At 48.2% G+C, this 13,665-nt stretch overlaps 1 protein-coding gene across 5 annotated transcripts in view; it reads right to left on the bottom strand.

Moving 5' to 3' along the window:
• Positions 1-13,665, bottom strand: part of ARHGAP17 (Rho GTPase activating protein 17) — an 87,652-nt gene that overhangs the window by 20,608 nt on the left and 53,379 nt on the right. For all 5 annotated transcript variants that reach the window (XR_004923653.2, XM_036112493.2, XM_036112496.2 and 2 more), the window contains exons 10-15: positions 9,310-9,437; positions 7,392-7,503; positions 6,748-6,829; positions 4,337-4,417; positions 2,438-2,551; positions 989-1,080 (exon numbers count right to left, since the gene is read on the bottom strand). Coding sequence is in view for 4 of the 5 variants with exons in the window: in XM_036112493.2 (XP_035968386.1) it covers positions 989-1,080; positions 2,438-2,551; positions 4,337-4,417; positions 6,748-6,829; positions 7,392-7,503; positions 9,310-9,437 (609 nt within the window). In the remaining variant the exon portion in view is untranslated. The remainder of the gene's footprint in view (positions 1-988; positions 1,081-2,437; positions 2,552-4,336; positions 4,418-6,747; positions 6,830-7,391; positions 7,504-9,309; positions 9,438-13,665) is intronic.

Here is a 13,665-nt window from a genome sequence, read left to right as displayed (position 1 = left end):
ATTCCTCTGCCTTCTTCTTTAAAAAAAAAAAAATCAGGGAATATGGAAGAGGACAATAGCATGGATTACTAAAAAAAAAATGAAAGGTATTTACAGTTTGATATAAAATACAAGTAAAAGGCAACACCAACTCCATAATGCCTATAGCAGTTTTTCTAAGACTTGTTTTCCCAAAGAAATCTTGGGCAAAATGCCGGTATTCATTCATGCATCACGTACTTGTTGAGAATCTACACGAGTGAGGTATGATTCTCGATGATGAGGGGACCCTGGGAAAGGAGAAACGAGCTTGCCCTGGGGTCATGGAGCTCACACTCCAGGGGAGGGGACAGCAGGGCCACAGGTCTGGACTCTCAAAGCTTGCCCTACCAATGCCCCCGAAGGGGGTCATGGAATCTCTGAGAACCCCAGGACTACAACAAACGTAGTCTGGAAACCTATCACCTGTCGGCTGAAATCCTCTTTCTCTGACACGGCCAACTCCCACCTTCACAAAATGGCTCCAGTCAACCTATCCGGCTTCATCTTCCACCTTTACAAAGACACAGCTCTCTGCCTACAGAAACAAAAAGCTGTTTTCCAAGCGGAAAACTGCACATTCAGTGTCACCTCTTCTATAAAGCAGTCCTGGTTCTTTGTGCCCAACATCTGAGTTTGTCAAGCCATCTGCCCTTCCTTCTAACTCGCCACGTACGATGATATCTGTTTATGTGGACTTCTCCAAGGGCCATGGTCCTCCAGGGAAGACTGCACATCTCAGCGGCAGACATATGGTGTCAATGGGTATTCAGTACACACTGGCTGAGTGGACAACTCCAGGGTGAAGGGAAACAAAGCGAAATACAAAATAATGTGGACGCCAATATGTCAAAGATGAAACCAATCACATCCTCACGAAGGGGCTACTGAAGCATTTTCTTCTTTAAAGAATTTTTTATACCGTTATTGTTCTGCTTGGGCGGTCTGTGAAATTGAAAAGGTACGTTACCTTCAGGGAAGAACCAGTCGGCGTGCTGGATGATGGGCTCGATGACTGCAACCACGTGGACCGAGGTGGCCGCTGCCATTTCAGCCAGCGTTCTGCGAAGGACATTCACAAAGTTAGACCGCTTCCCCCGGGCAGCCTCTAATTTCTGCAGGTTGTGTCAGAGCAATTTAATTACTTTATTTTGTTATTTTAAAAAAAAATATTTATTTATTTATTTTAGAGAGAGAGCACAAGTGGGAAGGGCAGAGGGAGAGAGAATCTCAAGCAGACTCCTTGCCGAGCATGGAGCCCAAGGCGGGGCTCGATCCCAGGACCCGGAGATCATGACCTGAGCCAAAACCAAGAGTCCGATGCCTAACCGACTGCGCCACCCAGGCACCCCCAATTGAATTACTTTAAAACAAGAAAATATTTAAGCACAAATGCAAAAACCAGATCCACGGGGCTCTGGCCTCAGCATGTGGCGGTGATGCCCCAGGAGGAAAATCACCCTGACTCAGCTGTCACTCTTTAGTCTGCATGCACTGTGTTAACAGCAAGTGAGCTGGTGAACAATGGTGTGTCCAAATGCTGATTTTAAGTTGGTTTGGAACAGATTTTATTTATTTATTTGAGAGAGAGAGAGAGCACATGAGTGGGGTGAGGGGCAGAGGGAGAGGGAGAAGCAGACTCCCCGCTGAGCAGGGACCCCAACGTGGGACTCGATCCCAGGACCCCGGGATCATGACCTGAGCCGAAGGCCGATGCTTAAATGACTGAGCCACCCAGGTGCCCCCAAATTATCTTTTTAAATGCAGTCTGATCAAGCTTAGAAACCTTGATGCCTCCCCAACCACTGATGACCCAAAATAAGTTCCAACACCTCAGCGAGATATGAGGCCGTTCAGAACCTGGCTCTGGCTTCATAATCCTCTGGCACAGTCTCCTGGCCCCTGCGCTCAGGTTATACAAGACCATGTGACACCACCCCCACCTCCAAATTAGCAACCAGTCCCTTTCACGCCCACACTGCCTTTGCTTATTGGGGTCGCACCTGCAGGGAGCTATTCATCCATCCAAGTACAACCCAAGCACCTTTTCCTCTGCAGGGCTCTCCCTGCACTTCTCAGCTTGAGCCGTGTTCCTTCGGTAAGTACTGTGGCCGTCGTACTTTATAACGTCTATGGCAGCACCCCCACGTGCACGGACATGTGTGTGGGGCTCTGTCACAGTGCCACGGCCGTTCATCTGCCTGACTGCCCAAGAGCGGGGCCCTCTGAGGACTGTGCGCGTGACCAGCATCTGGGATGGGACCCAGCTCACAGCAGTGTTCCGAGAATGTCGGCTACGTGGAAAGACCAGGTTCAGAAGTGCAACTCTGGAAGTGTATCTTACCCTGGAATGGGGGTCTGTCCCCCTGCGGTGCAAAGGGGAGATTAAAATACCGTGAGATGGGGAAAGGTCACTTACCCTTCAGTTTTGGCCCATAATAAGTTAGGGCCTAACACAATTGCAATGTTGCTGGGAGTCATTTTATTGACGTCGCTGGTCTGAGCAAGCTTTGCAAGGAACTTGATTAAATACCTGCGGGAGAAAAGAGAAAGGAAAATATTTGCAGGAACAGCATCCTCCCGCCCCAGTGCTCAGTCCCAGGTTGCTCAGGTGCTAAGTGCAGAGTGGCGCTGAATCAGAATCTGGCTCAGGTTCTGTATCTTACAAAGTCCTGTGCTCTCTGTTTCAGACAACAGGCTCTGTTAGGGGTTGGAAGAGGAAAACAGCTCACAAGAAAACCTCCACAATTCAATCCCTATCTGCTGTGTATTTCCAACCCATTTCTCCTTTATGCCCTATCTATCAACCCCTCAGTAAACTACAATCTGATTAACAGTGGGCTCGATATGTTTTAATACAAACATAAAAAAATACAAGCAGAGGGACATTGCTTAAAGGAAACTGTATTGGAAAATATTTTATGTGGTAATTATGAAAATCTCCAATTGATCATATAGTTATAGTCTCTCCTATACAAGCACAGCAGTATAAAAACAAAAAATTAAGAATAACCCCACTATCTATTAATAGGGGGCTGATTTAATAAAATATATCCATACAGCCATAAAAAATTGTTATGTACTGATATGGAAAAATCTTCAGGATGTCTACTCCGCAAAGAAGGTGAAGAGAATGATGTATACAATATATACTACCATTTGGTTTCAAAATAAAAGGGAGGAGTGTGAGAGCAACAAATATATGTATGTGTGTATATGTGAGAGATTTTTCACTGGACACCTTTTGAATTCTGAACCATGGGAATGTGCTCCCTATTCAAAAAATAATTAGTCAAAATTATAAAGAGTAAAACAAATAAAATAAGAGACCAAATCCCAAATTACCAAGAATTGTAATTCATTTTCCAACATAAGGCACGGAATAATCTAAGACTATCTGTAATTCCTAGCTGGGTGTGCTGAATGAATCAAAGAGGGATATTATAAATATTAACGTATTCGTTAAGGCAAAGTTGATATTTAAGCTGTCCAGAGGGAGTATTTAGCTTAATTTAGTGGTAGAACCCAGGACTGAAATTAAAGGTCAGGTAACATGACAGAAATTTCACCAGTAGAATATTTGTCATTTTGGACCAAGTCCTCTTATGAAATTTTCTTTGGTTTTCAATACTTTGGGCTTCTTCTCTTTATGCTTCTTCAAAGTCACATTTTAGGTCAAAAGGAAAATAGAGGTGAAATTCTAGAAATGTATTCCCCGGTAAATTTTCTTAGAAACAGTAATTCCACAAAGCAATACATAATCTCCAGTTCTAGACATTTCATTTAATAGGATGATTTATGCTCTATTAAAAATAAATTATATAGCATATATGAAAGCTATTGCAGAAAACAGAATTATTGATTAATTTTTTCCTTTCACATACTGGACAATTTATTTTTTTTTAATTTATTTAAGTAAGTTCTATGCCCAATGTAGGGCTTGAGCTCACGACCCTGAGATCAAGAGCTGTAGGCTCTACTGACTGAGCCAGCCAGGAGACCCCCATACTGGACAATTTAGACTCCAAAGCCATCACGCAGTGAAGCCAACTCTGCATGAGAACTTCCTCCTAGTAGCTGCAGTGGTAAACTGACCAGGGGACTTAGCTGTTAATGCAGACGCGATGCAGATGCACCACACGGTGATATGCGTCACAATAACATACATCAAATCCCATTCCCAGCAACCCCCAGTCCTCTCCAAAGCACTTGTTTAGTGGGCTTGGACTGAGTGACCTCTGTTGCAGATGGCACCATTCTTCGCTCCAGAGTCACTGTGGCTTGCTGGCTTAATTTGCAGGGTGCCGGTCATACATACCTAAAGTTAACAAAATTTTGTGGTGGCAACTTTTGACATGTTCTCCATAAATCCTGAAGTTTTTTGTCTTGATCCTGCACACTGAGGGAAAAAAAAAACCAAACCTGTATTCATAACCCTCCATTAAGACACATCATTAGTAACCCCTGAGTAAATAACAGGCTATGTTAACAGCGATGCTTTCATTGACAGAGAAAACACGGCTGGAAAATGGGATGGATTTGGAAGTAAATACATTTGGAGTCAAATACCAACTAAATCTTTCACTCTGAGCAGTGAGTTAGCCTTGCCAAGACTCGGTCTCCTGAAGTGCCCGCCTGGCGATAAGAATGTTGATTCTGGGGACGCCTGGGTGGCTCAGTCAGTTAAGAGTCTGCCCTTCGGCTCAGGTCATGATCTCAGGGTCCTGGGATTAAGTCCCGCATTGGGCTCCCTGCTCAGTGGGGAGCCTGCTTCTCCCTCTGCGTGCTGCTCCCCCTGCTTGTGCTCTCTCTCTCTGATAAATAAATAAAATCTAAAAAAAAAAAAAAGTTGATTCTGCCAAGTGATGGGGAGGTTCCAGAGGCATAACCTTAGAAACATACCTGGCACAGAGGAGACAGACACTGCTGAAAATTCTGTCTAGGCAGGTGCCTATCTCCACGGGCGGCTTGCTGGAGCCCAGATCTCTTGCTGGCCAGCCACAGGTGAGCTGGCCACACTCCCGGGCACCCAGATCCCCTGTGCCTTTCCCTGCCCTTAACTCTGCTCTAAGGCTCCAGGCCCAGCAGCCCTTTCCTGTCGTGAAGCAATCGCAGGGGCTCCTCTGCTCTACGGCTTCCACATGCAAACTTCCATCGACAAAAGAGGGCCAGGTGAGGTCAGTCACCGATGCCCGCCAGCAGGAGAGGGCTTTAGCCGTGGCCCACACAGCACACCCTTGGACCTAAAACGTCCTCCACAACTGGACCCATCTGGAGTGACAGGTAGGGGGTAAACATAATTATACGTTAGAGGCCAGTCGATGGGCCACCGGGATGCTGACATTTCTCACGTATGGAGAATCAAGACATCCATAAACAGATACCTGCTTCGAAGAGAGTATTTTCTCACGGGAACGATGTTGGGAGTCTCAGAGCCGAGAGACGAATCAAGGTGCAGGAGGAGTGGGGCAGGCTACCCAATAGAGGAGACCCCGAATGCTCTCCTACTTGACGCTGCTGTTAGGCTCCGTTTATTCAGCCCCAGAAACATGGACGCTGACAAGGGGCTGGGCCACACGCAGGTTCTAAGGATATGACCGTGACTACAAACGTACTCTGACTTTTTTTTTTTTTTAAGATTTTACTTATTTGTCAGAGAGAGAGAGAGCACACAGTGGCCTCGAGGAGCGGCAGGCTGAGAGAGAAGCAGGCTCCCTGCTCAGCAGGGAGCCCGACACGGGACTCGATCCCAGAACCCCGAGATCATGACCCGAGCCGAAGGCAGACACTTAACCGACGGAGCCACCCAGGCACCCCTTACTCTGACTTTAAAAGCCTTACCAACCAGGGTAGAGCCACCTGCCACTGAAGCCTAACTGAATAGACCCCACAGCCCATCTGCTGGGAACGGGTGATAGGGGAAGGGTAGGAGGGGAAGGGAGATCTGTTCTTCCTCCCTTAGGGCTGAGGAATTAGGCCCCTGAGGGAGGACGTGAGTCAGAACCATGAGGCACAAGCTAATAAGGAGGCAGCCTGGCCGGCCAGAGAGAAGCCTCTGGGACTTGGTGGACAAGGCTGCCAACAGCTCCTAGACACACGGAAGCCGGGGGCGGGGGAGAAGGAGCAAAGGACAGGGACACAGTCTTTGGGGCAGACAGGTCTGGGTCTAAATTCCCGCTCTGCCAATTACTCGCTGTTCCCTGGGCCCCGTGCCTCCCCCAGCCTCAGTTTCCATGTCTGGAAAATGAGGCTAACCACATCTGTCTTTTATGTCATTGATCATGGATGATAGGAGGTAACGGGTATCAAGATTAGTATGTACTGAGCACACAGTAAGCGTTAACAACCATAACTAGTACTGTCAACACTGTTTACTGCACAGCTGAGTTCCCGCGGCTCGCCAGGCACATCGCCGCTGGTCGGTATGACGCCTGTCCCCAAGACAGGGCTTTCTTCCATCTAAAAGGGGTCTATGAACGCAGGTCCCACTATATGTCTTCATCCATAACAGCACGCAAACTGAAGCCAATGCCTAAGTGCTGACTCTCCCACGCTAATAATAATACTCAATATTCTCACCCGACACGTAAGAACTGAGGCACATATTATTTAACACGTGTGCTATTTTAATGTTATTTTATGAGCCCTGGGAGTAAGATGATTCACAAAGGGGACGTAATATCCCATCATTTCCTTTAACTTTGAAAACTCAGTGTTCTTTAAACTTACCTTGCAACTTGTGTCCATTCTTCATACAGATTAAAAGTCATCAAAGGTTCAGGCAGTTCCCGTAAATAGGACTTTAAAGCACCTGAAATTGTTAACACTCACTTTGAGTATGTCAAGGGGTAAGCCTGGGAATCTCAGGACATATTATTTTTTACAAATTGAAATGATCTCAATTACAACCTGCCAAGAATATCTATAACAATCTATGAATCAGCAGGAGCGGTTAGAGCATGGAGTGTTCCTAAAACAAATTCCGGCCCTTGCAAAATAGATTGACGGGTCAGTAGAAAATAAAATTAGCTTCAAAGTCACCTTCTAATGGACATCATTTTCCCAGGCAGATCTAGACTGTGAAGGAGAAAGAAGGGAAGGAAATACAAGCAGGTCTCCAAATGTTTGGGTTAGAAGCTACCTTCATCTTTACTTAATAATCAGGAAAACAAAGAAACCCCCCAAAACAGGAAATGGGGTGTACGTGTGTGTGTACCCTTATTCAGTTTTATTTGTCATTTCAGTTTGTCTAGTTAAACCTACATAGGGAGACCATTTCAATTTTCTCTGAATCTGAAAATGAACATTGGATTTTTAACTGGTGATCTGTCTGAGACGGGACCCACCCCCCAGGGCGACTCCTTGCAGCTCACCTGCGACAGCATGGGGGTCAGAGTAGAACTCATCCAGGTGAGAAGTAGAACAGTCTAAAGCAGCTTTCAGTTTCTTTAACTTGGAGGCCCCAGCCCCAATTCGGAAAAGGCCCTAAAGACAACAAAAAGCCATGAGCATCAAGTTCAAGTTGTGGGCTTTATGCTGAGCAGCAGTACACACCTGATGGAAGAGGCTTCCGTCCCGGCCTGACTCCCACACACCTCATCTCTGAGGGCGGGCGACCGGGAAGGACGACAGGACCAAGCACAGGGCAGATGGACAGGCAGAGGGGCAGACAGACAGGCAGAGAGCAGTTCATTCCTGATCGGTGTGGGCTCTTGCCCTGTCCCGTTGCTAAATTATCTGTGCCTATTAGAAATCAATTTAAATGCAATATTTTATACTTCCATAAGGTTGATTGCTATAGATTTTCTAAATTTAGGATTTTTTTAAGTGACATCTCATTAAAAATTGTTAGACTAGGCTGCTTGTCACTTTCACTGCCCTAAAAATTACTTAGAGAAAAACACATGAAGGTCAAGCAAGAAAGGCAGGACTATGAAGACACTGGTCCAGGAGTTAAAAGATGTAGGTTTTAAGCAAAATTAACCTAGGCAGGGTTTCTCAATCTCAGTAATACTGACATTTCAGGCTAGATAATTCTTCGTTGTGGAGGCTGTCCTGTGCATTCTGAGATGTTAACAGCAACCCTGATCTCTACCCAGAGAGCAGTAGCAAACCCACCTCCAAAACTATGACAATCAAAACTGTCTCCAGACTTTGCCAAACATCTCCCGAAGGGGACAAAATTGGCCCTGGCTGACAGCTCTGATCTCGGCTACTAGAAGTTGGGGTCACATCAGTGGGAGACGGGGCAGTGACTGGAAACAAACACAAGGAGGGCTTCTGGGCTGTTCCTTGATCTGGGTGCTGATCACACAGGTGGGTTCAGTTTGTGGAAACTTATCAAGCTGTTCACTTATGATACATACATTTTCTATGTACATTATACTTCAATAAGGTTTTTAAAAGGGAAAAAAAAAAGACTTAGCGTTTGATTTTGATTGCCCCCTACCATGAACTCATTCACTTATTGACGCGAGGAGTTAACAAGACTTGCCCTGCTTGGTTCATGGGGTTTTGGGGAGTAAGGATTCCATAAAATAAGTATGTAAATACCCCCACCAAAATGCATAGTACTACCCAAATGTAAGATTCTGCTAAAGCTCAGAGAAGCTCTGGTCTATTTAGTGCATCTTGAAATTCAATGTCACAGGGGTGCCCGGGTGGCTTAGTCTGTTAAGCATCTGCCTTCGGCTCAGGTCATGAGCTCAGGGTCCTGGGATCAAGCCCCATGTCAGGCTCCCTGCTCAGGGGAGTCTGCTTCTCCCTCTCACTCTCCCTCTGTGCTCCCCCTCTCTTTCTCTCTCTCTCAAATAAAGAAATAAAATCTTTTTAAAAATTTAGGGGCACCGGGGCGCCTGGGTGGCTCAATTGGTTAAGCATTTGCCTTTGGCTCAGGTTGTGATCCCAGGGCCCTGGGATGGAGTCCCGCATTGGGCTCCCTGCTCCATGGGGAGCCTGCTTCTCCCTCTCCCTCTGCCTCCCTCTCTCTCTCCGTCTCTCATGAATAAATAAATAAAATCTTGTAAAAAAAATTTTTTTTAAATGAAATTCAATGTCACAAATCACAACCAGAGTCGAAAATGAAACAGTCAAGTGGGGCAAAAGAAAGTCAGAGTGTACCGCAAGCAGGAAAGGGAAATGTTCTGTGAAACTCATTTCATTCACAGTGTCTGTTCCAGGTATAGTGTGCAGGGTCCCCATTTAAAATGCGGGTCACGGCGACAGAAGCTGGGAAGCCGTCAGTGTACACAGTGTAGATGGCGACCCGCGGGGCCCCCGAGCACCGCTCACCTCCTCCTTCATGCCGGTCTCCAGGAGCAGCATGACGCAGGCTTCGATGGGGAGTGCGATCTCACGGCCGCTCCGCTTCAGGTGTTCTTCCAAAGGCGTCCCGAAGGCTGGCTTTTCCGCCCACTTATCTAGAGCAGCAAACCATCCATAAGACACCCAGCGATCTCACGGCATCATTGGGGAGTTTTTTTTCTCCCCAAACTAACAAAGGGGATTTTTTTTTTTTTTTTAGCAGACTGGCAGTTGAGGCTTTGGGAAAAGGGGAAGCATCTGTTCTGTTTGCTTTGGTTATTTACCATGTACTAGAGCAAGAGTAGGTCCCAGGCTGGGGGGTTACTTGCGGAACAGAGCCCTGAATGCCCTCCAGGGCGAGCTGCCGGGGCTGCCAGGAGCGCGACGGGGCTCCTGCACGGGACAGGTGGGCTGCCTGGCGCTACCCCGAGCATTCGTCTGAGCATACTGATTTCTCTGGAAGGAAATTTACTCTCGCCATGCAAAGCGGCACCGGCCTTCTATCTCCGGGACAAGAAACAGACTCCTTCCATGTGAAAAAGGAAATAACTTCTTAAGATTTTAAACACAAGCCAAGCATCATCACACAAGACCGGAAGATGGCCGATGTGAACTCATATGAAACGCAGTGTCTCCGTGACATGCCGAGCTTCCGAATGCTGGCGCCCCAGCCAGCTCCCGAACATTCTGAGTAGGAAACCACGCAGTATCTGCAGCCCCAAAGCAGCCGAGGCTGAAGCTTGCACCAGTAGTAAAGTGGTCGTTTATGTTATTTTGGGGTCACATACTCTGCTTCATTCCACAAGAGATGTGAGGCAGCTTAGCAGGAGTACACACAATAGAGCAGTGAAATGCAAACAAGAATTTCATGAATTCCATTAGAACGAGAAGTGTTTGCTTGGGTTTGGGCCGCCGGTGGGTGCGTACAGATCTCGTGCTGCCTGAGACGCCGACAGACGTAGAAGAGGGGAAACCGGTCCGTGGAAGCTACTCTGCTGAGCAACACTTAGGCCTTTCCAGTGACGGGAAGGGTTCATGTCCTTCTCGGCACCATTAATGGGGTTAACGTCGTGCAGCCACTTTGCTGTTCGAACCTTGGGTTCAAAGCAGGCAGGAGGACTCTGATGAGCCCCCTTACCCTCGGCTACACGGAAGAGCGGGGACAGGCCCCATTGCATGATCTGCACGCAGGGGAAGGAAGAGAGAACCCCCCAGGTCCATGGAGCTGAGAGCCTGTACAAGGTTAAAATCAGTGGAAAGAGCAAGTGGGGTCCAGGTCGAAGAGGGGTGAGGGCAAGGGAGGCAGGTGCCCTCCTTGTCTCTGGCCCCGGCCCATGTAATTCCTGGTAGCAAGAGCATCTGGGGGTCTGACCCTTCTCAGAAGACAGAACTCTGTGACAGTCCTCTCAGAGGCCAGTCCTTCCCCTGCATTTGTCCCTTTTATCTAAATGATTCTCAACACAGCAGAAAATGGCCATGAGACCCCTCCCCTGGGGGGTACATCAGAACACCCAGCAGAGTTCTGCAAATGGCACCTGCCATCGCTACCACCACATGCCTGACCCCATGGCGGCAAGATCCGGGCATTCTCTGAACCCCCACTGGAACTTTCTGGGAAACGCTCGGCAGTGTGCCCCACCCCCAACCTTGGAGTAACACTGGCAGAGGGCGGATGTGAGAACCAGTCATCTAGACGACTCCGGTGCCAAACTGCCCAAAGGATGCCGGCATCTCCAACAACGGACCTGCTAGGTGCCGGGCGCTGCAGCAGCGCCCCAAGTTCACAGAGACTCCCCACCCTTCTAACTGGGAAGAAAAGACAAGACATACACGTGAACATACAACAGTCATTAACAAAAGACAAGACATGTTTGCTAAGTCGTGGCCGGAAAATGGTACAGATCAGGGTTGCAGATGCGGGTGCCCACAGGGGCCAAGGAGGCCCCTGAGGTGCTGAGTCAGGCTGGGGGCAAGGGGTCCGCTGAAAGGTAGCCCCCCGCCCCCCCACTTCTCAGTGCCCAACGACCCGTGTCGCCAGACTTTCGTGACTTCAAGGGAAGCCAGAAATCGGATTGTTATGTGAAGGCGTCTGGTGTTCAAATGATGGCAAAATTTTTTGAAAAATGAGATACAGCTGTTTGCGACTTCTGGCGCAGAACACGGACACTAGGGCGACTCGGGAGACAGTGTTTGCTGTTGGCTTCAAGGAGGGGAGCTGGGGGGTCTGAATGAAACAGACCAGGAAGAAGGGCTGAGAAAAGACCAGGGATCTTGAGTCTCAGAATTTACACTTGATTCCATAGCTCTTGCCCAAGGTGACGAGGGCCCAGAGGAGGGGGGATGGTGTGGGCGGAGCAGAAGGCCCAGCAGAGGGCAGAAAGGACAGACCCCAGCTACAGGGTATGGGGAAGGAAGGACAAGACGGCTCCGAGGTCAAGCCTGGATGGTTTGGAGGGAGGTGGCGTCCAGGAGACATGGAGGAGAAAAGGGCAGCTGGTTTTGGGGTAAGAATCAGCTTGCTTTCTGGGATGCATGGAGTTTCAGGGGACAGCTGAAGGAGTCTCTGAGGGAACCAGCAGTGAGGTGGTTATGAGGGTGAAGACACGGGTGACATGGGGGCTGGCACCAGGAGGGGGCTCTGGGGACAAAGGGGTCAGGAGAGGACGTGCACAGCCCTAACAATGAAAGACAATCAGGTGCAATGAGGGGCACACATTCCATCAAGGAAGAGACAGCCCAAGGCACATCAGATGCCAGGATCTGACAATTAAGAGCCTCTGGTCCACTGGGAACTGCAGTATTTTTTTACTCTTAATAGAATCGTGACTGGGAGCAGAAGTGAGACTACACAGTGTGAAGGGCTGGCCGGTGGAAACGAGTCATTCAGAGAGCCTACCAGAAGAACAGAGGAGGATGAGACTTAACAGGGCACCATGTTGCAGATAGGCAGGTACCGAGTCCGGTCAGCTGACTGTGCGTGTGAGATCGGGGTGCACAGGGGTGTGGCAGCTGTGGGGTCAAGGTTTTTTTTTTCCTACTGTAAGGATGCTCTGAGTCTTTCTGAAAACAGAAGAAAAAGGGAGAGGAAGACAGGAACTAAGACAACAGGGAGATGGGAGGACAGGCAGAGGTGGAAGGGACTGAATCCCAAGGCTTGGCAACCTTGGAAAGAAAGATGGATCACATTTCCTTCGCTGGGTTTCTGCTCCTTGCTCCATCCTCAGCCTCCTCCCTGCCCTCTTCCTGTTCCCTGTCACTTGCTGACATACTTCTCTAGGGAAAATAGCCTTGGGAAAAAAATAGTTAAAAAAAAATAACTTGAGGGGCGCCTGGGTGGCTCAGTCGGTTAAGCGTCTGCCTTCGGCTCAGGTCATGATCCCAGAGTCCTGGGATCGAGCCCCGCATCGGGCTCCCTGCTCGGCAGGGAGCCTGCTTCTCCCTCTCTCTCTCTGCCTGCCACTCTGCCTACTTGTGTTCTCTCTCTCTGTCAAATAAATAAATAAAATCTTTAAAAAAAAAATAAATAACTTGGGGAAAAAGTAGTTAAAAAAAAAAAAAGTCCACAGGGTACTTGGGTGGCTTAGTCGGTTAAGCGTCTGCCTTGGCTTAGGTTTTGATCTCAGGGTCCTGGGATCGAGCCCCGCATCGGGCTCTCTGCTCATTGGGGAGCCTGCTTCTCTTTCTCCCTCTGCCCCTCACCCCTCTCGTGCTCTCTCTCTCAAATAAATCAATAAAATCTTTAAAAAAAAAAAAAAGTCCTGCTCATGAAACCCAATCTTCTCTTTTTTTTATGCTTGTTAGTCAGCTCCAAACCAGACTTTAATTCATTCAAAGGCTAAGATGATGATGGTTCCTATTTTGTCCTACACACAGCCAGGCACACGGTATGTATCCCACAGATACACGCTCTTGGCACTTGGAACTTGCCCGGCAGGAGCCTGCCCCTTGCAAGGCTGAATGTTGGCCAGCAGCTTCACTCCTTTGCACTGCGACTCGACCTCGTCATCCACCAACAAGGAGATTAGATCACTTAGGAAAGCGAGGGCAGCTCATCCTAGGAAGAGTCAATCAGACGCATTTACTCAAGATGGCCGAAGATCTGACGATGCAGGTGGGTCAAGATCTAGAATTTTCTAATTCTATCATCCAAAACCTTTCAGGCACAAAGCCAGAAGCTGTTGGGACCTCCTTAAACTGAGAGAAGTGACATTCTTGAGGATGCCAGTGTGTGTGCACACCCCCAACACACACATTCCACTCACACACCTGCTGACTCGCATTCCAGATCATGGAGTCGCCACACTCAGCACCTGGCTTGATCCTCTTCAGCTCAAGACCAAAGGT

This window comes from Halichoerus grypus, chromosome 6, assembly GCF_964656455.1.
Source record: "Halichoerus grypus chromosome 6, mHalGry1.hap1.1, whole genome shotgun sequence".
NCBI classification, from domain to species: domain Eukaryota; kingdom Metazoa; phylum Chordata; class Mammalia; order Carnivora; family Phocidae; genus Halichoerus; species Halichoerus grypus.
The sequence above is the reverse complement of the archived record's forward strand: the minus strand, read 5'-3'. Positions and strand labels throughout refer to the sequence as shown.